This window comes from Delphinus delphis, chromosome 15 (genome assembly GCF_949987515.2).
Source record: "Delphinus delphis chromosome 15, mDelDel1.2, whole genome shotgun sequence".
In the NCBI taxonomy this organism is placed as follows: domain Eukaryota; kingdom Metazoa; phylum Chordata; class Mammalia; order Artiodactyla; family Delphinidae; genus Delphinus; species Delphinus delphis.
The window spans coordinates 23,320,222-23,346,109 of NC_082697.1; the positions used below are offsets into that span (position 1 = coordinate 23,320,222).

The 25,888-nt window shown below is 50.0% G+C and overlaps 2 protein-coding genes, 1 long non-coding RNA gene and 1 pseudogene across 3 annotated transcripts; 3 read left to right on the top strand and 1 right to left on the bottom strand.

Annotated features, from left to right (window-relative positions):
* Positions 1 to 1,305: 1,305 nt before the first annotated feature.
* Positions 1,306 to 14,558, bottom strand: ERGIC3 (ERGIC and golgi 3). The gene is made up of 13 exons (XM_060032734.1): positions 14,404 to 14,558; positions 14,197 to 14,267; positions 13,989 to 14,076; positions 13,648 to 13,767; positions 9,509 to 9,602; positions 8,504 to 8,669; positions 8,321 to 8,378; positions 3,746 to 3,777; positions 2,860 to 2,956; positions 2,719 to 2,783; positions 1,873 to 2,009; positions 1,740 to 1,795; positions 1,306 to 1,532 (listed from the first exon to the last, which is right to left on the bottom strand). Exons 1-13 carry the CDS (start codon positions 14,489 to 14,491, stop codon positions 1,453 to 1,455), a joined length of 1,152 nt encoding a protein of 383 aa, XP_059888717.1. The 5' UTR covers positions 14,492 to 14,558; the 3' UTR covers positions 1,306 to 1,452.
* Positions 14,559 to 14,600: 42 nt separating this feature from the next.
* On the top strand, positions 14,601 to 18,501 carry LOC132438512 (uncharacterized). The gene is made up of 3 exons (XR_009522204.1): positions 14,601 to 14,706; positions 15,080 to 15,269; positions 18,450 to 18,501. It is a non-coding gene; the product is annotated as an uncharacterized lncRNA (long non-coding RNA).
* Positions 18,502 to 19,633: 1,132 nt separating this feature from the next.
* Positions 19,634 to 20,796, top strand: C15H20orf173 (chromosome 15 C20orf173 homolog). Its single transcript, XM_060032735.1, has 4 exons — positions 19,634 to 19,942; positions 20,173 to 20,348; positions 20,429 to 20,594; positions 20,770 to 20,796. Exons 1-4 carry the CDS (start codon positions 19,634 to 19,636, stop codon positions 20,794 to 20,796), a joined length of 678 nt encoding a protein of 225 aa, XP_059888718.1.
* A 3,238-nt stretch (positions 20,797 to 24,034) lies between these two features.
* On the top strand, positions 24,035 to 24,993 carry LOC132438514 (frataxin, mitochondrial pseudogene; annotated as a pseudogene).
* Positions 24,994 to 25,888: the final 895 nt, after the last annotated feature.

Sequence of the window (25,888 nt, forward strand, 5' to 3'; positions counted from 1 at the left end):
GGAATTGGTTGGCTTCAGGTGCTGTTTGTCTCAGGGTTCAAACAATGTCACTAGGACTGGTTCTCTGCCTGAGCTTGGCGCTGCAGTCCTCAGGGGAAGCTCATTTGCAGACAGGGGCTCTCCTCGGAAGTGCAGGACGGCTGCAGCAACCCCACATCTCCCCATACGCATGTCCGGAAGGAAAGAAAGCTTTCCTAGGCCTGACAGATGCTAGCTTGCTCTGGGTCACTGGGGTGTGGGTGTGGGATGGGATATGCTGATTGGGGCCCTCCCCTGGGGCTTAGGGTGGGAGATCAGCCCTCTTCCCAAATCACACAAGCAGACAGTGGGCAGGGAGGTTCCCAGAGGAAACCCAGGATACCTTAACAAGGGGGAATGGTTCCCAGGTGACCAAAAAAACAAGGCTCACTACAGCTGACAATATCACCCGCAATTCATAAATGAGACAAGGGCCCACCAATAACACGTCCAAGGTCACAGCTCGTAAGTGGCCACATCAGAGCTGGGTCTCATGTCCGGCTGCCTCCAGAAGTTTTGCTGTCATTGCCCTACTCTGCTTTCTGTCCTCCGCTTCTCCCCTCACTACTGTCTTACACTGAAACTCCCTGAGAAATGACTGGCTGAACTGACCAGCTACTAATGTCCCTGGTTGCCTGGGCTGTGCAGTGGTGAGGTCTCAGGGCCGGTTCCCCACACATCTTAAGGGCTGTAATGGGAAGGCCTGACTAGGTCCAGAGCCAGAGTCTGATGCTAGCCCTGCTTCAGAATGGCCACTGCTACCTTCCCTCCCCGTTTTTCAGTTCTGTGTCCACCCAGGAAATTGCAAAGGACCTGGCTGTACCCTTCTGGGCACCAGGAGCCAGCAGGCACTTGGCAGGTCGCAGGGTCAGTGAGCAGGAGGGGATCAGGTGACTGAGCCCAGGGTGGCAGGGAGGGGCCCCAGCTTTAGCCACCACTGAGGTGGCAATCCCCAGCCTGCAGCCAGGGCCTATTACCAGTGGGGTCAGAAACTCACAAGGCTGGGGGCCAGGATGACTCCAGGAAGCTCATCCTGGACAGGTCCATCTAAGCTCTGGGGCTGAACCCAAAAGGCCTGAAGGCCACGGTGGGAGGGACTGATGATGGGGCTGTGGAGTGAACATCAGTCTGGTTTGAATCAAGTCCTATTAAGCAGGGACGTCCACGTGGGGCTCCCAGGGGCACCTGGCTCTGCAAAGTCAGTCCTGACTGCCTTTGATAAGTGGCTGTGATGAGGGTTGTTCCCACGCTCCAGCCAGACCCAAGAACCACACAGAGACCAGCGAGTACTATCACAATCAATAGATTTACCAACCTGGGGCAGCAACTGACTCTTTGCAGAGAGGGTGTGCGGGGTGGGTGGGGTAAGAGGCTGTGAAAATGACCATAAGGCCAAAGGAAAACAGGGACTTGTTGGGGGGGAAGGACGGACAACTATGTTGTCTTCCCTAGATCAATTTTCTTCTGGATGGCTCGAGCCGAGTGGTAGATGAGAGAGTCGATGAGTCCGGCCACTGGGGAGAGAGACGAGGGCTGGCACTGGCCCAGGTGGGCTCTTGGCTTGACCTCCGGGCCTTGTCACCTGACTGGCCAGGCCAGCATCCCCCACCTTGGCCCTTGAAGTGCCCCTCCTCCCTCAACCAAAACCTAGTGGGAGGGAGTCAAGCTTTACACTCCCCACCAAGCCCTGAACCCCAGACAGACACCCTCGAGCTTCTAACCTGTGAACATGCCCCCGATGATAGCGCACACGCCTGTCAGGAAGTGTGTGAAGGACCTGGCAGAGGGGTGGGGGAGGGTCAGCAGGCACCCCGCTCCCTGCCGGCCCAGGCCCCTCCCTTTCCCTGCCCTCACCTGTGCTTCTCCGTCAGCTTCACCATCATGGGCGAGAGCTCGTACAGCACGAAGACTCCAGGAAGCCCCTGATCGCCCATCAGCCCATTGGCGACCTTCTCATGTCTGGTCACAGAGAACTGATTTGTCCTCAGCACCTGGGACGGGAGGGGAGCCTGGGCCAGGGCTGGGTCTATGACCTGGCTCCCAACCCTGCCGCCCCACCCCTGCTCCTACCCCTGGTGTTGCAGTGCCTTGACTGTGTGGAGGAGAAAACGAGGCCCCACGTTGGAAACAAACACTGCAAGGCCTGGGGACCACCTAGATGCCCTCTCCCAGCCTGACCATCCCAGCTTCCCCTCCAGTCACCAGCTCTTTACAGTTTCTCAATCCCAGCTACGTTTGGTGGACCCTCTCAATGGGGCTCCAGGGGCGAGAAGCAACAAGGCTGTACCACAAGCTCCTGGCGAGGCTGGGCCTGACTTCCTCTCTGCTCAGTCCCTTGCATTCTACCAGTCTGCGGAGATACTGCTCCACAGGCCACAGCAGAGACGGGAGGAAGGGGCATGGGAGGGCTGACCTTGCTAGCTCCTGGCTCAGGGCAGATAACGGGGGACAGTGAGGCAGACAGAGAGTGGACACGGGAGGAGTGGATGGAGGTACTTTGGGCAAGTAGGAAAAGCGCTTTGAAATCTGACAGCCTGGGGCCTGAGCTCTGGCTGTGAGGGCAAATCACCTACCCTCTCTGAGCCTCACCTTGTCACCCATCATATGGGGATAAGAGCAGGACTCCACTTCCCAGCTTGAAGGAACTCAGGTGCCTGGCACCACGAGGGTGCCCGGATGTCTGAGCTCCCTCAGACTCACCTCCCCATCTACCTTCATGTACACCGTGGGCACCACCTTCACAAAGTACTGGAACATCATGGAGGCTGCAGGGAGAAGAGGGCACTGGGCGTGGGTGCAGGCAGGGCTTGGGTAGCTGGGGGCTACCTCCCAGGCTGGTACCTTGGGGTGCAGTGACGTTGGTGTGGTCCAGGGGGTTCACAATGCCCGGGTAGTCCTCCCCAAATGACAGGTGCTGGATGTAGTGGGTCATGTTGATCTGCAAGCAACACCAGCTCCTGGGTCTTGGAGCACTCGAGGCCCCGAAAGGCCCCTCGCTCTCAAAGGCTCTTCAGACAGGAGCAGACAGGGGCACCTGGGTCTGGGGAGTGGGTGTGTAGAGATGGGCCAAGGGCTGGGCCCTGCCTAGGAGAACCTGCTTGAGACAGGCACCCCCACCCCACCTAGGAAGTCCTTCGTCAGGGTCTGGGGGCTCCTGGGGCTCCAGAGTTTGAGGCTCTGGCTGCACCCACCCATTAGCCAAGCACAGACTGGACATGGGCCCTGTGTGGCAGGTGCTGGCTTTGCCTGGAGGCGCCCCAGATCTCCCAGCTCCGGCGCCTGTCCTGCTCCTGTCTAGATCAAACAGCCATTAGAGGGATCTTTTTAAAAAGTACAAATCTGATTATGTCATAACCCTGCTTAAGGTAAGCCAACAGCCTCCCAACTGCTTGGGAGAAAGTCCAGACCCCCCGGCCGGCCTGCCAACCCTCCAGCCTCATCCTCATCCAACCACATGGCCCTGTTGTTCCTTAGAAGTGCCCCAACCCTCCTGACCTCACCCCAAGGCTCCCTCTTCCCGGATGCTCTTGTCTAAGCCCATCCCGTTTCCAGCCCACGCGGATCTCAGTTCAAAAGTCACCGCCAGTACCCTCGGACCGCACCCCCTGTCAGAACGTGGTTTATTTTTCTGTATCTGCTCCCCACCCCAGGATGTCTCTACAGAGAATGAAGGCAGCAGCACGCTTCCACCTCCACCCGCCCTCCATGGTTTCTACCTGGTACGTACATTGTCGAGGCCAAAGCTCTGCAGGTCATGGACTAGGAGAGAAGGGAGAAGATGTCAGCAGACGGAGCAGGCTCCCCACACCCTCGCCTGGGCCTCCTCACTCCTCCCTCTGGACTGTGACCCACCTGGCTCGTCCTCTACCCCTCATTCACTCACCAGTCTGGCCCTGCTTGAGGGCAGCCAGAGGGCCTGCCGCAGGCCTGCGTGAGAGTCCATGCCCTCCACAGGCCCCACTTCCTCCCTCACATACACAGGGAGCCCTTCACGGGCATCACTCCAGGCCTTTGCTCCCACCAAGGCCCTGCCTGCATCTCAGGAAAGAAAACCCACTGACTCAGGTTTAACGAGAGCCGATGGCCAATCACTGAACCCCAGAGTGAGGTGGGACCTGAGAATGTGGTCCAAGCTCTTTCCCTGCCTCCTCTGCCCTCACCCTCAACCCACCAAAGGAAATCCCACAGGCAACCTGCACCCTCTGTTCCAGAACAAGCTCTTCCTGCCCTCTAACCCTGATCCCTCCCTGCTACAAGGAACCCCACCTAAAAGATACATCCCACTGCTTTTTATAGTCACCGGGCAGCCATCCCATCCACACCTCCGCCCATCCTGGGAGGGCAGGCTGCCCCAGAAATGGGGGCTTGGCCTCCCTGGGAGGGCAGGGCCACTTACTCTCCACAGCATGTACTGCAGCATGGGGGAGGGAAGAAGAGAGAAGGGAGGAAGAGAAAAAAGATTCAGAGCTTCACAACAAGAACTACAAGAATTACAGACCAAGATATGTGGTAGAAGGGAAGACTGGATATTCCTGCCTCAGCAGCAGGGTCTGGACTCAGCTAACAAGCCTCCTCCTGGTCCCCTCCCCAAAGGAGCCCTTCCCTGGCCAGAGAAGAAGGCAAGGGGGCTTGGGGGCAGAAGTATGGTGGCTTAGGAAGAACAAAAGACCTAGAGCCCAGAGTCACTTTCCTAGCTGTGTGCCCTTGGGCAAATCACTTGTCCTCTCTGAGCCTTGGTGTTCCCCTCTGCACAGGGCTGTCCTGAGGACCAGGCAGGATCTAAGATGGGAAAGTACTTGGTAAACTTTACAATCTTCCCCTTTTCTTCCCCAATCAACATAATGTCAGAAACTAGCTCCCAGGCCTTCAATTCAGCCTCTGGCCTCAGGCAACTGTAGTTCTGTGTTTCGAACATCCTTCTAGGATATGGAGTGCCTTTTGCCCTGGGCTCCCTGACTATGACAACAGCCCAGACAGAGAAGCAGAGACACACCACCTGCAGGCCCTGCGCCCACAGCTCCACGCTGATCGTCTTCCTAATCCCAGTAAGACCACCCTTCTCCGGCCCCCTCCAGATCCACCTGCCTGCTCCTCTCCAACACTCAGCCTCATCCCCGACTGCCTTAAAGACCAGCAGGGCCATCTCCATCAGGCTTGTTACTCCTGCTGTCCTTCGTCACCGGGCAGCTCAGGACTGCCAGGTCATCTCTCATCCCCTGGACTCTTGTCACCATGTAGCTCTGTACATTCCCTTAGTATAATCCCGACTCCCATCCCTCCCAGACCCTTCCACGTGCCCTGTTACTCATCAGCAAAACCTCAACATCTTCAACCTCCAAACCTTCCCTCCACCTTGTGCTCTGGCGGCAGCCCAGCTCTCCCTTGAGAGCACTATTTCCCTTGCAGACCCCAAGCAGTGACTATTTCTCTCCCACACCCGTCCTCCTCCTTGGCCTTAAGAGAGGTCCTCCTTGCTCCTTAATGCCATTTCCAGATCACTGTCCCTTGATCTTCCCTAAAAGTCTCCAGGTCTGCAGCTCCTGGAACACTATACCACCTCCCATCCCCATCTGTTTGCTGGAGATCCACACAGAACTGCCGGTCAGTCCTCCCATGCCAGTTCTCAAGAGTTGTAGCCACTGTCACGCTCTCCCATACGATGGTCCTGTCACAAATCCTGGTGATTTCAGCTGCCAACCTACCCAAACCTGTGTAGATCTGCCCTTCCTCCTGTTGTCAAGTTGGGGCTTTCTACACCTCTAAGGCACTACATTCTGTCTTCCTTTTCCTCCTCAAGGACTTCACTCCAGTAAATGTCTCTCTCATCTCCAGAGCATCGCTTCTGCTCTCTTCAGGAGGTAACTTCCGACAGCATATTAACACACTGCTACATCACACATCTTACAAAACCCCCCGTGACTCCACATTTCCCTCCAGCCACAGCCCACTCTCTCCCTTCCCTTTAGAACAAAGCCCACAAGCGCCGCCTCTGCTCACTGGCTCCACTCCTCTCCCATTCCCTCCTGAACCACTCAGTGGTGCTTCCTGGCACTTCACCCGAACTGCTCTGTTAAGGTCACAATGACCACTGCCACGTTATACACCCAATGGTCGTTGTACTTGATGTCCAGAAGCATCTGATATGGTTCTGGAAACACTTTCATCCCTTGGCTTTCAGGATGTCTGGTTCACACTCTCATCTCCTCGGTGTTTCTTAGCAGTCTCCTCTGCTGCTTCTTCCTGATGCCCTGTCCTCTAATGCTGGGGCCCGGCGCTTAGGCTCCTGAGCTCTCCTGTTCTCCATCTACCCTCACCTCCACCCAGAAGGTGATTCATTCAGTCCCATGGTTTTAATACACTGATGACTCCAACATTTGTATTTCTAGGCCAGACCTCTCCCCTAAACTCCAAACTTGAATGGCCAACTTCTTACTTGACATCTGAGGTGTCTAAAAGGACACCCACATCCCACTGGTCCGAACATGTTGAAAGTGGCTTTATGCCCCCCACTCCAACCATCTAAACCTGTTCCTCTGAGTCATCCGCCATCACTAAATGGTAATTTCATCCTTCTCGCTACTCAAGTAGAAAACTTCGGAGTCATCTTGACTCCTCTTTCTCTCACCTTCGCATCCATCAGCAGCTCCACCTTCAAAATACCCGCAGTCACTTCTCACCACATCTACCACCACTCTGGCCCCGCCCCCATCACCTGGTGCCTGCACCCCTCCTGATCGGCCTCTCTGCCTCTGTCCTCCTCCGCCACACCCCCCACCCGGGCCTGCTGTCTTCTCCACAGAGCAGAGGGCTGCCTGTCTTTTCAAAATTAAGTCAGATCACGTGCCTCTTCTTCAGAGCCCCACGACAGCCTTCCATCTCATGCAGAGCAGCAGCCCGAGTCCCTGCAGTGCCCTCCTGGGCCCTGTTACCTCCCTCATCTTACTGCTAACCACGCAGCTCTGCTAACTGTGCTCCGGCCACCCTCACTTCCTCACTGTGCCCTGAGTTCACCAAGCACATTCCTGCCTTAGGGATTTGCACTTGCTATTCTCTCTGCTTGAAACACCTCACCCCCGTCATCCACATGGCCGGTCCCTTCACTTTCTTCAGGTCTTCACTCAAATGTCATCCATCAGAGTCTTCCCCTGACCACCCGATATGGAATGGTACTCACACACCGTCTCACCCAACCTCTCGGCCCCATCATCCTTATCCTGCCTTTTTTGGGTTTGAGTTACCTAATAGCATCTGATATACATTTTACATACTTATTTATTGTCTGTTTCTTTACTAGAATGTTCTGAGGGCAGGGACTTTTTTTTTCATTAAAAAAATTTTTTTTTGGCTGCATTGGGTCTTCGTTGCTGCGTGTGGGCTTTCTCTAGTTGTGGTGAGTGGGGGCTACTCTTCATTGTGGTGCACAGGCTTCTCATTGCGGTGGCTTCTCCTGTTGCGCAGCACAGGCTCTAGGCACACAGGCTTCAGTAGTTGTGGCTCCCAGGCTCTAGAGCGCAGGCTCAGTATTTGTGGCACACGGGCTTAGCTGCTCCGCGGCATGTGGGATCTTCCTGGACCAGGGATAGAACCCGTGTCACCTGCATTGGCAGGTGGATTCTTAACCACTGTGCCACCAGGGAAGTCCCAGGGACTTTGTTTTGATCACTGCTGTATCCTTAGCACCTAGACTAGCACATGGCGCACAACAGGTGATTACTAAATATCTAGTGAATGTACGAATGAATAAATGAATGAGAATAAATCTCATTTATTCACCCTTGTGAACAACCCTGTAAGGTAGGCACTATCTCAGGCCCATTTTATAGAAGAAGAAATTGAGTAGGGCTCAATACGTACTAAATACGACACAGCATGGAAGAGGCAGAACCTGGGTTCCAAACCAGCTCTGCTTCCCCCAAAGCCTCACACACAGGTCATCTGATACTGGGGGCTACCATTTAAATAAGTACCTACCACAAGCCAGGCTCTGTGCTATCATCTTTAACCTGCCCAAACAGCATAGGAGATGAGTACTATCAGCCCCACTTTAAAAAGGAGGAAACTGAAGCTCAAAAAGTTAAGGAAATTTCTCAAAGTTTCAGACAGCCTGTAAGGTCTAAAACTGAAATCTGAAGCCAGGCAGTCTGGCTCCTCAGCCTGTGCTCTTAACTGTTTACCAAACTGCTGCCCTGGGTTCAGGGTCTGCTCTGGGCCAAAGACAAAAGAGCAGGAGGCAGCCGAAGGGGCACTCAAACTCGCCAGGTGTTCAGGGGCTAAAGCTCCCAGCTGATGTCGGGTCACTTACCGTGCACGTGGGACTGCTGGAAGCTCTTCCCGGGGGCAAAGTGGAAGTTTCCCGCCACCTGTAGGGGAGATGCCCTCTCATTCTCCAGCCGTTTCCTCCCTTCCCTTTGTCCCCTTGATTCACAGTGGAGTGGGGCCAACCCACAGCCTAGCTGGCCCTGTCCCGCCTCGGCTCCTCCTGTACCTTGTTGACTTCCAAGAAGCCGTACACCTGGCAGCCTTCATTCTTCTGCTCCTGCATCTTCTGGCTGAAGCCCTCTCGCCGGCACTGCTCAATAGTGTCTGGGTTCTTGAAGGCCCAGCCTCGACGGCGATATGCCTCCCGCACATCCTCACAGGAGTTACAGCACCTGTAAGGGACGAGGTGCAGGGGGAGAATGTCAAAGAGGCACAGAACAGTGCCGGCACCTTGGGAAATAAAGCAGTTCTGCCCACTAATGAAGCCTCTGCCAGCCTCAGCCCTGACCATCCAGTGTTCTCAAAGTATGTTTCCTCAGTGGCAGCAGGACTGTTAAAAATACATATTCCCATTTTCTTTGGGGTGATGAAAAGTTTTAGATCAGATTGTGGTGATGGCTGCACAATGCTATGAATGTAGTTAATACCACTGGACTGCACATATGAAAATGGTTAAAATGGTAAATTTTATGTCATATATATTTTACCTAAAAATTTTTTTAAAACTACATATTCCCAGGCCCTGCCCTAGACCTGGTGAATCAGCCTCTCATGGGTCAGGGCCTGAGAAACAAACCAGCAGTTATCATATATGGAAGGCTTAATTAATAACCTGTGCTGGGCCCTCCATCTCACTGCTTTACATACATATTCCTTATGTGACTCTTATGAGAAAGGTGCCATTATGGTCCCCCTTCACAAGAGAGGGTTACATAGCTTGGCCCAAGGACCCATGGGTAGAACCCAGGCAGCTGGACTCCAGAGACTACCTCTGAACCAGAGCAAGGACCACTTCAACTTCGTCCCCAGCTCTGCAGCCCCAGGTAGGGCCTGGCCACAGAGCCTCAGTCGCCTGCACCAGGATCAGGGACCAAGGCTGCAGCCTGTCCCGTCCGGTCTAAATTCTTGGTCTAAACCACAGAGTCCAACAAAGGCTGAGGATGACTGACAAAAAGCACCTGATGGGGGCCCAGCTCCCCACCCCCCACCCCGACCCCCGACCCTGGCTCACTTGATGTCTTCCGTCTCGGCACCATAGCAGCTCTCACAGCGATTAGGGTCCAGGGAATCAGGGTCAAACACCTTCATCTCAACTTTCCCGAGCTCTAAGGGGAGGGCAGAGGCAGGGGCATCAGCTGGGGGCAGGCACAGTGAAATCTATACCCCTAACCCTTGCATGGGCCCTTTGGGTTAATAAACATTATAACAGCTAATATTTACATCATGTATACTATGTGTCAGGCACTAAGCATTTCTACACGTATATTATTTCTTTTAATAACGGTAATAGTAATAAAACAATAACAGTGAATACTAAATATTAGCTGAGTACAGGTCGGTGTACTTTACATATACTGTCTCTTTTCAACCCCACAATGCCTGTGAAGATGGAGGTTATTATCCGCATAGTACCTGAGACGGTGCTGAGGCTCAGAGATGAAAAGTGATTTCGCCCAATGCAACACAGTAAGTGGCAGATTTCAGCTCTAAATCCAAAGCGTAAGCCCTTAACCATGGCGCTTGTCCTCAGACTGCTCTCTCTGCACCTGGCTCCCTGCCTTTAACTACCTCAACATAACTGGTGATTTCAATATTCAATACCCTGATCTCCTGTCCTCCAATAATCTATTTTTGTCATCCAACCTCAGCCACGCATTTCCATACTCAGTTATTACCAGTTACTACAAACCTTCCAAAATTCAATTTCAAGTATCCCAATCTTCAATCTTATCCTCATTTTCCCACATCACTCTCTCTGGTACCCAGAATCTACCAATTCTTTGACACCACTGACACTATCACCCCTTCACATCGTCACTTCCCTCCGTGTTTAAATTTTATGGTCCGAATGAGGAATGAACAGTCTCGTCAATAAATGGTGCCAGGAAAACTGGATATTCACATGTAAAAGATTGAAATTATACCCCTCACAAAAATTAACTCAAAATGGATTAAAGAATTAAATGTAAGACTTGATACCATAAAACTCCTAGAAGAAAACATAGGGAAAGAACTCCTTGATATTGGTCTTGGCAATGGTTTTTTGGACATGACACCAAAAGCACAGGCAACAAAAGTAAAAATAAGTGCAACTACATCAAAGTAAATAGCTTCTGCACAGCAAAGAAACAATTAACAAAATGAAAAGACAATCTATGGAATGGGAGAAATATTTGCAAATGATATATCTGATAAGGGGTTAATATCTAAAACATGTAAGGAACTCATATAACTCAACAGCAAAAAAATAAATTTATTCAATTAAAAATGGGCAAAGGACTTGAATAGACATTTTTCAAAAGAAGACATACAGGTGGTCAACAGGAACATGAAAAGGTGCTTAACAACACTAATCATCAGAGAAATGCAAATGAAAACCACAAGATATCACCTCACACCTGTTAGAATATCTATTATTAGAAAAAACAAAAACAAAAATGAAGTAAGTATTGATGAGAAAGTGGAGAAAAGGGAACACTTGTGCACTGTTGGTGGGAGTGTAAATTGGTACAGCCATTATGGAAAACAATATGGAAGTTCCTCAAAAAACTGAAAATAGAACTACCATTTGTTCCAGCACTCCCATTTCTGGGTATAGATACAAAAAAAGAAAAGAAATCAGTATCTTGAAGAGATATCTGTATTCCCATGTTTATTGCAGCATTATTCACAACAACCAAGACAAAAAACAACCTAAGTGTCCCTCAGCAGATGAATGGATAAGGAAAAAGTGGTTTGTTTGTGTGTGTGTGTGTGTGTGTGTGTGTGTGTGTGTGTGTGTATGGTGTGTATATATATATATGGTGTGTATATATATATGGTGTGTATATATATAATGAAGATTACATATATCATATATATTAGAATATTTTATATATATCATATACATATATTGGAATATTATTCAGTCATTAAAAAGAAGGAAATCCTACCATTTGCAACAACATGGATAAACCTTGTGGCCATTATATTAAGGGAAATAAGTCAGATAGAGAAAGACAAATACTGTATGATCTCATTTATATGTAGAATCTAAAAAAAACAAATTCATAGAAACAGAGAGTAGACAGGTGGCTGCCAGGGGCTGGGGTATAGGGGAGATGGGGAAATGTTGGTCAAAGGGTACAGACTTTCACTTATAAGATGAATAAGTTCTAGGGATCTAATGTACAGCATGGTGACTATAGTTAACAATATTGTACTGTATACTTGAAAGTTGCTGAGAGTACATCTTTTTTTTTTTTTTTTTTTTGCGGTACGCAGGCCTCTCCCGCTGCGGAGCAGAGGCTCCGGACGCGCAGGCTCAGTGGCCATGGCTCACGGGCCCAGCTGCTCCGTGGCATGTGGGATCTTCCCAGACCGGGGCACGAACCCGTGTCCCCTGCATCGGCAGGTGGACTCTCAACCACTGCACCACCAGGGAAGCCCCTGAGAGTACATCTTAAATGTTCTCACCACATACACAAAAAAGGTAACTGTGAGGTAGTGGATGTGTTAGCGAACCCTATTGTGGTAATCATCTTATAACAAATATGTATGTTAAATCATCATGTTGTATACCTTAAACTTACACGATGGTATATTTCAATTATATCTCTACAAGGCTGGAAAATAAATTCTCTGGTCCACTGCTGCAATTATTCTCTTGCACATAATCACAAGTCATTTGTTCCTCTCTCCCTTTGTCGTACAAGTCTAGCAAAACTCAAATCCTAGTTGCGTTCAACTCCCTGTGCCTACTTCTTTCCTGTGCCTCCCTTAAGACTGCCTGGCAATCCTACTTTCTTTCAATAATCAGTTCACTATCCCATTCCCCACGATGACTAATTTCTATCTTTTCCCCTTTCCTTGGGCTTCCAAAATCCCTTCCCCTTTCTCCACTCTTAGCTAATGACTTTGCTTTCAATTTCCACTAAAAAGAGAAGCAACAGAACCTCACTTAATCTCAACACCAAACCTACCAACCCGTTTGCACTCTCTTCCAGCCTCCACCCTACTTCTCCACTCTGTCTCACAGCAAGACTCCTGGAAGGGTCATCTGTACTTGATGTCTCCACTTCCTTTTCTACTCTTTGGTTAGATTTTCATCCCCAACAGTATCAAAACTAATCCTTTCAGTCTCCAGTGACCTCCGTGTTGCCAACTCCAATGGTCAGAACAGCCAACCAAGTCACTCCTGAATTCCTGACCCATAGAAACTGAAAAAAAATGTTTGTTGTGTTAAGTCACTAACTTTGGGGGTTACTTGTTACGCAGTAGTGGATATATATTCCCCCACCTCTCCCACCTACACACACAAATCCTCTTCCTCCTTTCTGGTCATCAAGTCATTCATTTCCTCAGACCAAAGCCTTGGAATCAACCTTGACCCAACATCCAATCCTACAGCCAATTCTATTGGTTTTACTGGTGTTCAACATATATTTGTTGAACAAATAAATGATAAAGCTCACCAACAGAGGAATCCCTAAGGTGTGAAAAATCATAGCTTTCAGGAAGGTTTTGTTATGGAGGAAAACTGACTTAATGGAGGCATTGGGAGGACACCCAGAGAGAAGAAAGGAAGCTAAAAGTGAACAGACACTCTGTACTAGGCATTGTACACATATTACTTCATTTGATCCTACAATTCCACGTGGTGGGTACACCTGTTTATCACCACTTAATAGCTGAGGTCACAGACGGCAAGAGACGAAGCTACATCCGAACGCAGGCAATCTAACCCAAGAACAAACTCAACCTTAAGCCATCCTTCATTCCAAGAGGGAAGAGCATTCAGGGCTGAAGTCAGTCTATGGGACAGGGAAGCAACACCCAGAGAAGCGTGGGTCCACCTAGAGGAGTTCTGCCAAGGCAACAGCACATAGGATCCATCCTCAAACTTCTGTTACTCAGACCACAACAGGCAGGGATTGGGGACCTCTGAGAATGACAGCCCTGAAGAGTACTCTTCTCAATACTAGGCTAGAATACTGGATTTCAGCCCACTCTGATTCTTAATAGCTGGGGGACCCTAGGCAAGCCACTTGACTTCTCTGGGTCTTAGATGTTTCATTTGTCACTGGGCCGGTCACAGCCCACTTGCCAGAAGGTAGTGCTTGGGCTTGTCCAGCTCTGGGATTTGAGATGTGGTCTCTTCCCCCCAGTTACCATGACGTTCCGCCTCTGAGCTCACGGGAAAGCCATCCTTATCTAGCCGTTTTTTGAACAGGTTGTGTTCCACATCCAGCTGCTGCTCCCCAGCAACATCCATGGCATCAATGCTCAGATCTGGAAGCAGGAAATCAGGGTAAGGTACTGGGAACCTAAGGGCAAGGGAATCTGGGTTTTGGAGGGTAATGGGGATGCTGGGCTTGTCTTGGGGCAGCAGTGGATTAGGGGAAGGAGGTTGTCCTGGAGTCCTGTCCAGAACCTAAGGCTGGAGGTGTGAACCTGGAAGCCCACCTGAGAACCCTGGGACTTGCAACTCCCACCCATGGTGAGGTACTCACAGGCACACGGCATGTGTGGAAAAAGCACATTGATGTTGATCTTCAGTTTATCTCCCCGTGACTTGTCCACGTAGAGTTCAGGATGCACCTGGGGCAGGACGACCTCAGTAAGATTTGGCCCCAAGCCTCTTTTTCCCCATTCCCATCCCCTAAAGCGCCTACCTCTAGAACGCCAAGCCCCGCCCACGTACTAGGCCCCGCCCCTTACCTCAGTGGTGAGGTAATACTGCAGCTCGGACAGGAACAGTAGCAGCATGAGAAGGCCACTGACAATGGTCACTGCGGGCAGGGAGCGAGGGTCAGGAGGGCCTCTGTTCCTCTTCCTCAGCCCCTGGCAGGCCGGGCAGGTTCCAGGCGCCCCAGCCAACCTCTAGGACACCCCACTCCCCGCCACCCCGACCCCGCCACGGCCTACCCGTGGCGCCCCCGCAGGTCTTGACCCGGAAGTCCTCCAGAGTCTTGGGGTAGGCATCGAACTGCTTCAGCTTCCCCAGCGCCTCCATGGGGACCAGCCGGAAAGAGGACACCAACCTGCCCGCCCGCCTGCCCGCCCCTGCAGCCTCCCGCTTCCGGCCGAGCTTGAGCCACGCCCCCTCTCTGCACGCAGGCGCAGCAATGCGTGCGCTCGGCCCCACCCTTCGTCCTCGTTCTCACGCAGGCCGCCCCGCCCATCCGTGCTGTCGGCACTACTGTCCAGCGGCTAAAGAGGGCTCCAGCGGTAAGGGAGCGAGGGAAGGCGGGGTGGGGGGGTAGGTCTTCTGCGGAACAGGGTCCCCGGAGGAGGACTCCGCCGGGTAGACACAGTAATAGCAGCATTCGCTTGCCTTGCGCCAGGAACTGCGCCTCGAGTTTCACATGAGACTCTTGGAACTTGGAAGCTCCTAGAACAGTGGTTTTCAGTCTCCCCAAGCGGCAGCCCCATTATCACCTGGAATTGGTTAGAAATGCAAGTTATCGTGCCCCGACACAAACCTGATGAATCAGAAACTCTAGGAATGGCTCCCAGGTGATTCCCTGCAGTTACAGCTTGAGAATCACCTCTGTAAAGTAGGTGTGACTTTTTTTTTTTTTTTTTTTTTTTTTTTTTGCAGTACGCGGGCCTCTCACTGTTGTGGTCTCTCCCGTTGCGGAGCACAGGCTCTGGACGCGCAGGCCCAGCGGCCATGGCTCACAGGCCCAGCCGCTCTGCGGCATGTGGGATCTTCCCGGACCGGGGCACGAACCCGTGACCCCTGCATCGGCAGTCGGACTCTCAACCACTGCGCCACCAGGGAAGCCCAGGTGTGACTTTTATATCCATTTTCTGAAGGAGAAACTGTGGCCTGGAGAAGCTAAGTAACTTGCCCTAGATCACAGGAATTAATGGCAGGGCCTGATTCCAACCCATTTCTTCTGGACCTCAAAGTACTCTAGGAGCCAGGGCCTCTGGGGTTGATTTTACCGAAACAGCCTGAGCACGGTAAAATGGCCTGAACTGTCCCATGACCATATTGTACTTGCCTTATAATCATTGTCAAAATATTGGGTTGGTCAAAAAGTTTTTGGCCAACCCAATAGCTAGGGGTGGGGGTCTTCTTTGGGTATTGGATATTGATGCCTACATAGAGAGGAGATGACAGCCAGATGAGGCCTCAATAAAAAGATGGAGTCCCGACAGAGCTAGACCCATAGGAAAAGGTTAGTCTGGAAAAAAATTATCCACTTGTATAGGAAGAAAAAGAGAAGGCTTGAGATTGTCTCAACCTGTGTCCCGGATAGGAACGCAAGAGCACAGAAAAATTAAGCATTGCCGTGACATCATAATCACAGGCCTGTCCTCACATTTGAGGTTTGGATTTATATTCTCTGCTTAGTCTGAAAGCTCCAAAGCAGAGAAATTAACATAAAATTGAGGGTACCTGGCAGATGCAAACATGAAACTGCTCTGAGGGAACACACACAATTTAAGCCACATAGCATTCTCAAGGATAAAACCCTGCTAAAAATGAGCACCTGATCTAACGTTACAAACATATGAGGACACAATCCAGCATGATCAAGATTCACAGACAACATCATCAGCATGATTAGATGCTTATCAACTTGAGATCATAGAACTTTCAGATAAAAACTATAAAGCAGTAAGTTTATAGTGATTAAAGATTTTTTTTTTTTTTTTTTTTTTTGTGGTACGCGGGCCTCTCACTGTTGTGGCCTCTCCCGTTGCGGAGCACAGGCTCCGGACGCGCAGGCTCAGCGGCCATGGCTCACGGGCCTAGCTGCTCCGCGGCATGTGGGATCTTCCCAGACCGGGGCACGAACCTGTGTCCCCTGCATCGGCAGGCGGACTCTTAACCACTGCGCCACCAGGGAAGCCGTAAAGATATTTAAGAAACAATAAAAATGTAATGAAGAAGGAATACTTGAAAATAAATTTAAATGTAAAATAATTTCTAGAAATGAAAAATATAGTAATTTAAGTTCAAAAATCAGTGAGTTAAGCCGCCAATTAGACAAAATTAAAGAGAGAAATATGGAACTGAAAGAGTTGGAAAAATTACCCAGCATGTAGTATAGAAAAATAAGATCATAGATATAAAAGTTTCAGAATGAAGAAATCCAACATATGACTAATAGGAGTTCTAGTAGGAGCAAGTAGTGAGAATGAGGGAGAGGCAATATTGGGAAGATATGACTGAGAATTAGCCAGAATTGATGAAAGGCATGAGTTTTCATATTCAAGAAAGCTGAATCTATTCAAATGGAACAAATAAGCTTATATTCACACCTAGACACCAGAACACCAAAAACAGAGAAAATGTTAAGATCTGAAAAAAAATGGATAGTGGCTACATGAATGTCATTATGTTCATTATATAATGAATATAATGTCATATTCATAACTCTAGTGCTGTTAGTTATAACTCTAGTGCTGTCAGTGTCCTTGAAATATTTTATAATAATAGAAGAGAAAAATTAACAGTGGTTTGAGAGCATATTGGTTAAGGGATGGGGCTTCCAGAATGACTGAGAAGCCCAGCAAATCCTCTTTTTAAAAAAACAATGATGGGGGCTTCCCTGGTGGCGCAGTGGTTGAGAATCTGCCTGCAAATGCAGGGGACATGGGTTCAAGCCCTGGTCTGGGAAGATCCCACATGCCGCGGAGCAATTGGGCCCGTGAGCCACAGTTACTGAGCCTGCACGTCTGGAGCCTGTGCTCCGCAACAAGAGAGGCCGCGATAGTGAGAGGCCCGTGTACCACTATGAAGAGTGGCCCCCGCTTGCCACAACTAGAGAAAGCCCTCACACAGAAACGAAGACCCAACACAGCCATAAATAAATAAATTTAAAAAAAAAGATCTTTAAAAAAAAAAACGATGAAACTATACAAAAGTGCCATAGCAATCACCTTAGGACTCTGGAAATTGACCAAAGGCATACGTCAAGTTGAGAAGCATTTATCTGAGAGAACCTATCAAAGCTCAGTAAGAACAATGAGATTTCATGGCATTTTAGGCAGTGACTGCTCCCATCTTCCCCACTCCAGTTCTGTGGTGACAGTCCTACCAGAGTGGTGACGTTTGTGAGCACTAGGAGGTTTGCCCTTGGAAGGGGCCGATTTGATTTGGAGCAGAGCTTGGAAAACCCTTGCCTGTGGGTGTTGTTGAAAATAATAGCAATCTAGTGGCAAGCAGTCAAGGAAAGCCAACCCTGCAGCTATCCTGAGGTCATGATACTGGTTGGAACAAGCAACAGACCAGTAAGCCAGCCAGAAATTTAACAGAGAAATCTGGGAACAAGATAGCCATAGTGGGTCTTAATAAGCGTTCATGCATCCCTGGTGGTCGGGAAGGCTGCCCACTTGCATAAGCCTATACACATGCTCAGGAGAGATTGGAGAGTGTCCTAGATATCTAGTCATCCCTGGCTGAATGTGAGACCCCGAGCGTGCAGAAAGCAAAAGGGGGGTGAATTTGTAAACTGCCTGAATTGTCAATGTGTTCTCCAAACCACATGGAGATCCACTGGTAAAGGGCCGAAGACTTACAAGCTCAAGTTGTTTAATTAAGCATAACCTACAACCAATCATTGGCTTGACCACTAAACTATGTTGAACCTAGGTAACCCCTAACCCGTCATGATCCTGGGTTAGGCAAATCATATGATACAAAGGCATGATCCACATAATAAATTGGACTCCACCAAGATTAAAGTTTCTGCACTTCAAATGACACCATTAAGAATTTGAAAATTCACCACCAAGGAAGTCCCTTACTCAGACTTTTTGGTGAATTTTTTTTAATCTATAAAATACCCAGTGCAGATTTTCACTAGTTATGATAACTGTTTTACTGTTCTCCTCCTATGGAAGAAAACATTTTGATTTAAAAGTAAAATTGCATGATTTCTGACCCTCCTTGTCTTCTGAAACCTTAAAAACAACTCAAAATTTTTCATTTTGTTTTTTAACATATTCCACAGGCCAAGATTGAATTAAGGGAGTGACACTGGAGATGAAGAAGGTGGTTTGGAGATAGAAACAAATAGATTAAAAATGATTGGGAGGGCTTCCCTGGTGCCGCAGTGGTTAAGAATCCGCCTGAGAATGCAGGGGACACGGGTTCGAGCCCTGGTCCGGGAAGATCCCACATGCCGTGGAGCAACTAAGCCTGTGCGCCACAACTACTGAGCCCGTGCTCTAGAGCCCTTGCTCCGCAATAAGAGAAGCCACCGCAATGAGAAGCCCGCACACCGCAAGGAAGAATAGCCCCGCTCGCCGCACTGAAGACCCAATGCAGCCAAAAATAAATAAATAAAATAAATAAATTTTAAAAAATGATTTGGAAATCATAGGAGAGGGAGGAGTCAAGGATAGCGCATGGGTTTCTGGCTTCCGCAACAGGCTGAATGGAGGAACATCTGTTGAGATAGAGAAGTCTTGGGAAGGGGTTGGTTTAAAGGGAGCATCATGAGTTCTGTCTCCGGCTTGCTCAGGGTGACAGGTCTCTGAGACATCTAAGCTGAGGTGCGACAGGCTGCTGGGTATGGGGTCTAGAGAAGAGAAGAGAGGCCTGAGCCGAAGATACATTATTGGAGAGGGGGCTTCACACATAAATAGTATCTAGGGTTCCCTCTCCACTCTGTTCCTGTTTCCTGTAAATATTTATTACATGATTCTCAGTCTTAGGGATTCGGAGGTAAAGAAGACAGTCAAGGTCAGTCTCTATCCGCGTGCATCTTGCACTCAGTGCAGGCAGCTTGTGTGTAACAGACAGGCTAGGGTGGTGGCTTTGTGCCTAAAGGAGGGAGGTCACAATGTGTACTTTGTGATGAGAGCCATGATATACCCAGTGGCACTGAGGACCCCACTGAGAGCTCAGCCTTCCTCCTGCAGGGAGGATAGGGCACACACCATATGTTATCTCTCTGCTCTCACACCTCCCATCCCAGGCCCAGCCAGAGTCCCCTTTGGAGGGGAGCAAATGGATAGGGAAGTGGGAGATGAGGGGTTGGGAGGAGGTGTGGTGTGGAGGGCTGGGGAGCCGTGGAAGCCAACAAGACAGAGGGTTGGGGGGCTATCTGTGGCCTCAGTTCCTCACCCCTCCCAGTCCCAGGTAGAGGAGCCAGTCAGCTGCCTGCCACTGGAGCCTTTGCCTGGGCCAGACATGAAGTGCTGCTGGCAGATTTTTGTCCTGTGCATCTTCTTGATGCTCATCTTGTGGCTGATGGCCCCCTGCCTGGATCTGAAGCCGGAATCGGCACCGCACGAAAAATGGATGAAGGTGGTACCATGGCGTTGCAGCTGCCCTCCGTTCAAGTTCAGGAAATATGGCTGCCCATCCGGGACCCTCAACGACTCTGTCTGCCACCACACGGCCGGAGGGAACTGGTTTGATGTAGGTTACGAGAAGACGATGGGGCACCTCATGGGAGCAGCAGAGCCCACCAGCCCTGACGCTGTGCTCTCGTGGTCGGTCAGTGGTCAACACTGGGCCAGCCCATCCCGTCCTTCCCAGGCCCAGCCCACCTCCCACTTCCTGGCCCAAACTCCTGCCCTCGGCCCTGGCTTCGTGTGCCTCCTATCTTCACAGCCTCAACCCCTGACCTCTGGATGGAGGTCTCACCCACCTAGCTCTGCTTTCCTTCCACTGGGGGCCCATACCTGGATCTCAACCCCCAATCTCCTCCCTCCTGCTGTTTTCAGGGCATGAACTCAGCAAGCGAGCTGGGCAGAGTGCGGGAGAAGCTGTTCAAGGTGATTCCCAGGACCTTGGTGAGCCATTTTGATCTCTTCTGTGGAACTTGTGCATCGGTGGGGAACTCGAAGATCCTTTGGGCTGCCAGCCTCGGCAAGAGTGCCAATCACACCGTGGTCTCCAGGTGGGCACTGAGGAGGGGGAAGGGGACTGGACGTCCAGGCCTGCCCCCAGAGTTTTGTCAGTTTCTGCTTTCCTTCCCAGGATGAACCAAGTCCCTATTCAGGGCTTCGAGATGCTGGGGAACCAAACCACAGGACAGTCCGTCTCCCTCCGGAATGACAGGGACCAGGGTTCTTGGAGGCAGCTGGACCTGCTGCTCCTGAGGCTCTTTGTTCTGGCATGGACTTCAGATGCTCTGAGTGAAGAGGTGATGGTCTGGGAACCCAGACATTCTTAGTATGGGGGGGTAAGGAGAGGTCACTTGCAGGGGATGACAGAGGGGGCTCCAGGGAGACCCTCTGCTGGCTTATTGAGAGCACCTGCAGGACCTTTGCAGGTCTCAGGGGCTGCTGAAACTCCCCCACCTCCTACTTCTTCCTTAGATTTTGGAAGATGGTCCAGTTCCCTAGTAGAATGGAAGATAGAAAAGACGAGGTAAGGGGATGAGAGGCAGGAAGATGTAGCTTCGGGCTGCTGTGGGAAGGGCCCCAGGTTGGCCCTCTCCCCCTTCTTCCCCAGGTCCTGGTGATCAGCCCCACTTTCCTCAGGTACACTCAGGGCAACAGGCTGGATAAAAGGGTCAGTATCCATCCCAGGGGCTCGTGGCTCTGTTCTGTGCCTTGCACACCTGTGACCCAGTTAAAGATTCTTGTCCTTTCCTCACTTAAAACTTTTCCCTGCTATGCCTTCAGCATAGAGTTTAAAAGCTCCTGTCGGGCTTCCCTGGTGGCGCAGTGGTTGAGAATCTGCCTGCCGATGCAGGGGACACGGGTTTGAGCCCTGGTCTGGGAAGATCCCACATGCCGCAGAGCAACTAGGCCCGTGAGCCACAACTACTGAGCCTGCGCGTCTGGAGCCTGTGCTCCACAATGGGAGAGGCCACGATAGTGAGAGGCCCGCGCACTGCGATGAAGAGTGGCCCCCACTTGCCACAACTAGAGAAAGCCCTCACACAGAAACGAAGACCCAACACAGCAAAAATAAATTAATTAATTAATGTCAGGTGCAGGCTTGTGACATCCTCTGTCACATAGGGGAGGACAGAAGTCAGGCACCAGCAGACAAGCAAAGCTTTCACTTTGGCACTGGTGAGTGCAGTAGGTGCAATTCTAAGACGGCCTCTAGGATCGCCATCCCCTGCTGAATACACACCTTCCTCCAATGATTCAATTACACTAATTTAAGTGCTACTTTAAAAAAAAAAAAAAGCTCCTGTCTGGCTTCCAAGACCTGGCATGGTCTGACCCCTCCCCCCCTCCCCTCCTCTGTCCCAGGCTCACACCATGGGCTTCTCAGTGTTCCCCAAACACACCATCTGCTTCATGCCTTTTCAGACGCTGTTCCCTCTGCCTGGAATGCCCTCTTCTTGTCTCCCTAGGGAATCCTCTCTCTTCCTCCAATATGATGAGAATCAGCTAGCTGGTGCTGTCTTTTCTGGGCTCCGGGGTCCCTCTGTGTGTTCAGTGTCTGTCTCCTCTGGGGAAGGTGAGCTCCGTTCTCCTCCCAGCTCCAGGAGGCAGCCTGTCACCCTCGATGTTGAATGAGGGGAGGTGGGATGAGGACAGGATTCAGCCTGCTGACACACATCCCTCTCTCATCCACCAGGATGCCCACTTTGGATTTGGAGCAGAAAAGCAAGGAAGGTGGCCCCGTTACTGGGAGGATGTTAATCAGACCAATGGAGATTCTGTCCATACAGAGCACAGAAGCAGAAATGGAAGTCAGCTAGAGTGGACAAGCTCACCGTTCACACGGGACACCCTGCTGGGTAACACAAGTCCTCGTCCTTTGGGCCTGAATGCAGGGGAATCTTGGGGTTGCAGCAGCAGGAGCAGCAGGGCTCTGGGGACGTTCAGGGGTAAAGGGCAAGAGGAAATTGTATAGCAATCAGCCTGGTACTGAATAAAGTTCTGGCCTCATTCTTTTACCTGTGAAGACAGTGCCAGGTGAGGAAGGGCCAGACTTGACTTCCATGGCTCAGGGGGAATATTTACACTCATTTCTCTGCCTGGTTCCCCAGATCATGCAAGTGGTGTAAATTTAGAGCCAACCCTGTGCAAAATGCAGGCCCAGACTGAGTCTTGGGGGAAGCACTTTTCCCATTGGACAAAAGAGATAAGCCTCCTTATTTCACCCTATGCTGGCGGGTGAATTTTTTTCTAGCCCAGCTTTTCGCTGAAGGTTCAGCTCTTTGAGGTTTCCAGGGCTTTGTAGGGGCCTCCGTTCCAATTCTCTGCCTCCCCTGGGATCAAGGTCCTCTGCCCACATGAGCATTAAACTCCTAAATTCCTGGGTAGCCTCTTAGGCAGCTCAAGCGCTCCCCATGCTGTTTTTCAGTTCTCTTTTCATTTCTGGCATCTGGGGACTTCCTGTTTTCTTTTTAATTAATTAATTTTTAAATTTATTTTTATTTTTGGCCGCGTTGGGTCCTCTTTGCTGCATGCGGGCTTTCTCTAGTTGCGGGGAGCGGCGGCTACCCTTCATTGCGGTGCTCAGGCTTCTCATCGTGGTGGCTTCTCTTGTTGTGGAGCACGGGCTCTAGGCGCGCGGGCTTCAGTAGTTGTGGCACGCAGGCTTCAGTAGTTGTGGCTCGCAGGCTCTAGAGCACAGGTTCATTAGTTGTTGGCGCATGGGCTTAGTTGCTCCGCGGCATGTGGGATCTTCCCAGACCAGGGTTTGAACCCGTGTCCCCTGCATTGGCAGGCAGATTCTTAACCACTGTGCCACCAGGGAAGTCCCACTTCCTGTTTTCTTTTACCTCTGCTCTGCATTTAAAATAATTTTTATTAATATATATGTATATGCTTGCAAAATTACCAATTAACTCAGGAAAGATACACAAGACATTAGGAATGGTAGTTGCCTCTGGGGAAGAGACTGGGTAGGTGGGGAACAGATTCTTTCTTTTCACTTACTTTTTAATACCTTTTGGACTATGTACCACAGACCCCTATTATACATTCAAAAATAGGTACAATTTAAAAATTTTAATACTTTAAAAATTTTAATTTGACCAGCAGTCTGGATTTTTGTTGTAAGAGAGTTTTCAGATTATCTTTTAATTTATTATTTTGCTAAATCTGGAGCCAAAACTAAGTCTTCACAGATCTCCTGCACTTCCATGAACTGGGTGAGTATGTGATAAGGCCAGTGAGTTCCATGGGCAGCAGCTCAGTGCATCATTCCTGTGGAAAACAGTTTGGCAGTTCATCAGAAAGTTAAACATAGAATTACCATATGAGCCAGCAATTCCACTCTTAGGTAGATACCCAAGGGAAATGAAAACATATGTCCACGTGGAAACTTGAACACAAATGTCTATAGCAGTATTATTCACAATAGCCAAAAGGTGAAAACAACCCAAATGAATGGACAAACTATGGCGTGTCCATACAATGGAATATTATTCGGCCATTAAAAGGGACAAAGTATTAATACATGCTACAACTTGGAAGAACCTCAAAAACATGCTAAGCGAAAGAAGATGAAACAGGAGGGAAGGGGGCAGGGCACAACCTTTAAAAGAATGACTTAGCCGTTGAGGATATGACATAAACTGGTTAGAACAAACTAGGTCCAAGGTGGTGGAAAATTCAACTTCCAATGGACCTTGAGCCTCATTATACGCTCGTTGTGATACATCAGCATATGCTAAATGACACACCCACCAGCGTCAGGACAGTTCTGAGGGCAGCCTTATTAAGAGGCCAAAATAAGCGGCCGCAGATCACGAGGAGCATGTGGACGCTTGGGCGCCGAGCGGCTGCCAGCCTCTTGCCCTGCTCGGCGCCCCCGGGCTCTGCCCAGGCCCGCGCCGTAGCCTCGCGGCCAACGAAGGACCCCCGGCTCTACGGCTGCCGGGGCCTGCGCACCGAGACCACCGCGGCCAGCACACCCAGCCAGCCCAGTCCGAGCCTCTGCTGCCTCAACCAGATCCTGAATGTCAAAAAGCAGTGTGTCTGTTGGATGGATTTGAGGACAACAGGAACTTTGGGTGACGCTGGCCCTCTGGACGATACCACCTATGAAAGACTGGCCGAGGAGACGCTGGACTCCTTAGCAGAGCTCTTTGAAGACCTTGCAGACAAACCTTACACATTTGAAGGCTATGAGGTCTCCTTTGGGAGTGGTGTTTTAACAATTAAACTGGGTGGAGATCTAGGAATGTACGTGATCAACAAGCAGACCCCAAACAAGCAAATCTGGTTATCTTCACCATCCAGCAGCCCCAAGCGTTACGACTGGACTGGGAGAAACTGGGTGTACTCCCACGACGGTGTGTCCCTCCACGAGCTGCTGGCCACAGAGCTGACCCAAGCCTTAAAAACCAAACTGGACTTATCTTCTCTGGCCTACTCTGGAAAAGGCACTTGCTGCCCAGCCTAATGCTAAAGACATTGAAAGCTCTAAAGCCAAGACCCCAGCTTCCTTCTGCAGCTGAATGGCTAGTCTTCTCCATTCCTGCTTTTGAGGACAGTTGCATTATGTGTAACGGCTCTGTGAAAAGACCGTGTCGCCTCCTGCCCTGCCCCTGAGTTCAGATTTTTAATTTCCGTAGGTTTCTTTTGATTTATTGTCTGATTTCCTCCCTCACGTGATAGCCCGTATCTTTCATGTCTGTATGCCCATACCTTTAAAATATAACCTCACAACAGAGAAAAAGAAGAAGGACAAATTCCAGGAGGAGAAATGAATTGGCTTCACCATTCATTCTCTGAAAGACTTAGTACAAAAACTACATGAAGAGTGGCTGGCCAACCTTGCCATCCTGTCTCAAAATGAGACTCATTAAAGGGAAGCCTAAAACATTCCTACTCCTCTTGAAAGTGTAAACATTTCTAAGCCCTTTAGTATTGAAGCATCAGTGGCAACTCGGGAATTCTGAAACCGAAGACCATTTTCTCTTTGTGCTTTGTGACTGCCAGGGTGTGGCCCGCATGGGGTGACACAGGGAGATGTGGTGCCGTGTCTTCCATATGTGCATATATAGGTACACACACATTTACATGTGTGTGTACATATATATTTTTTAAATTTAAGGGTCAGTATAGAATAAGCTATTGCAACACTGGTCTGAGGATGCAGAAAATCTCCCAAAAGCCACCTCTGTAAGCTCATGGATATAGTACAATAAATGAGGCCATGGAGCTGAGGAGGTGCTTGGTAAACTGTGAAAGGCCACATAAATGAAAAGATGTTGGTTAGTGAAAGGAACCCTGGTCTTACAATTGGCCCAGCTCAAAAGTAGTTGTCTGTCTCTGGGCAACTTTCTCGAACTCCCTGGACCTCTGTTTCCCTGTGTTAACAGAGAGGGTTAAATTGGATAGAATATAGTCGATTCCCAATTTAGACATTTAGTGGTCCTGTCAGGCAACTTAACAGGCCAGCTTTAATTCCCTCTAGTAGAGGAGATGACAGTGAACAGTTTTTTTTTTTTTTTTTTTGGCTGTACGCGGGCCTCTCACCGTTGTGGCCCCTCCCGTTGCGGAGCACAGGCTCCGG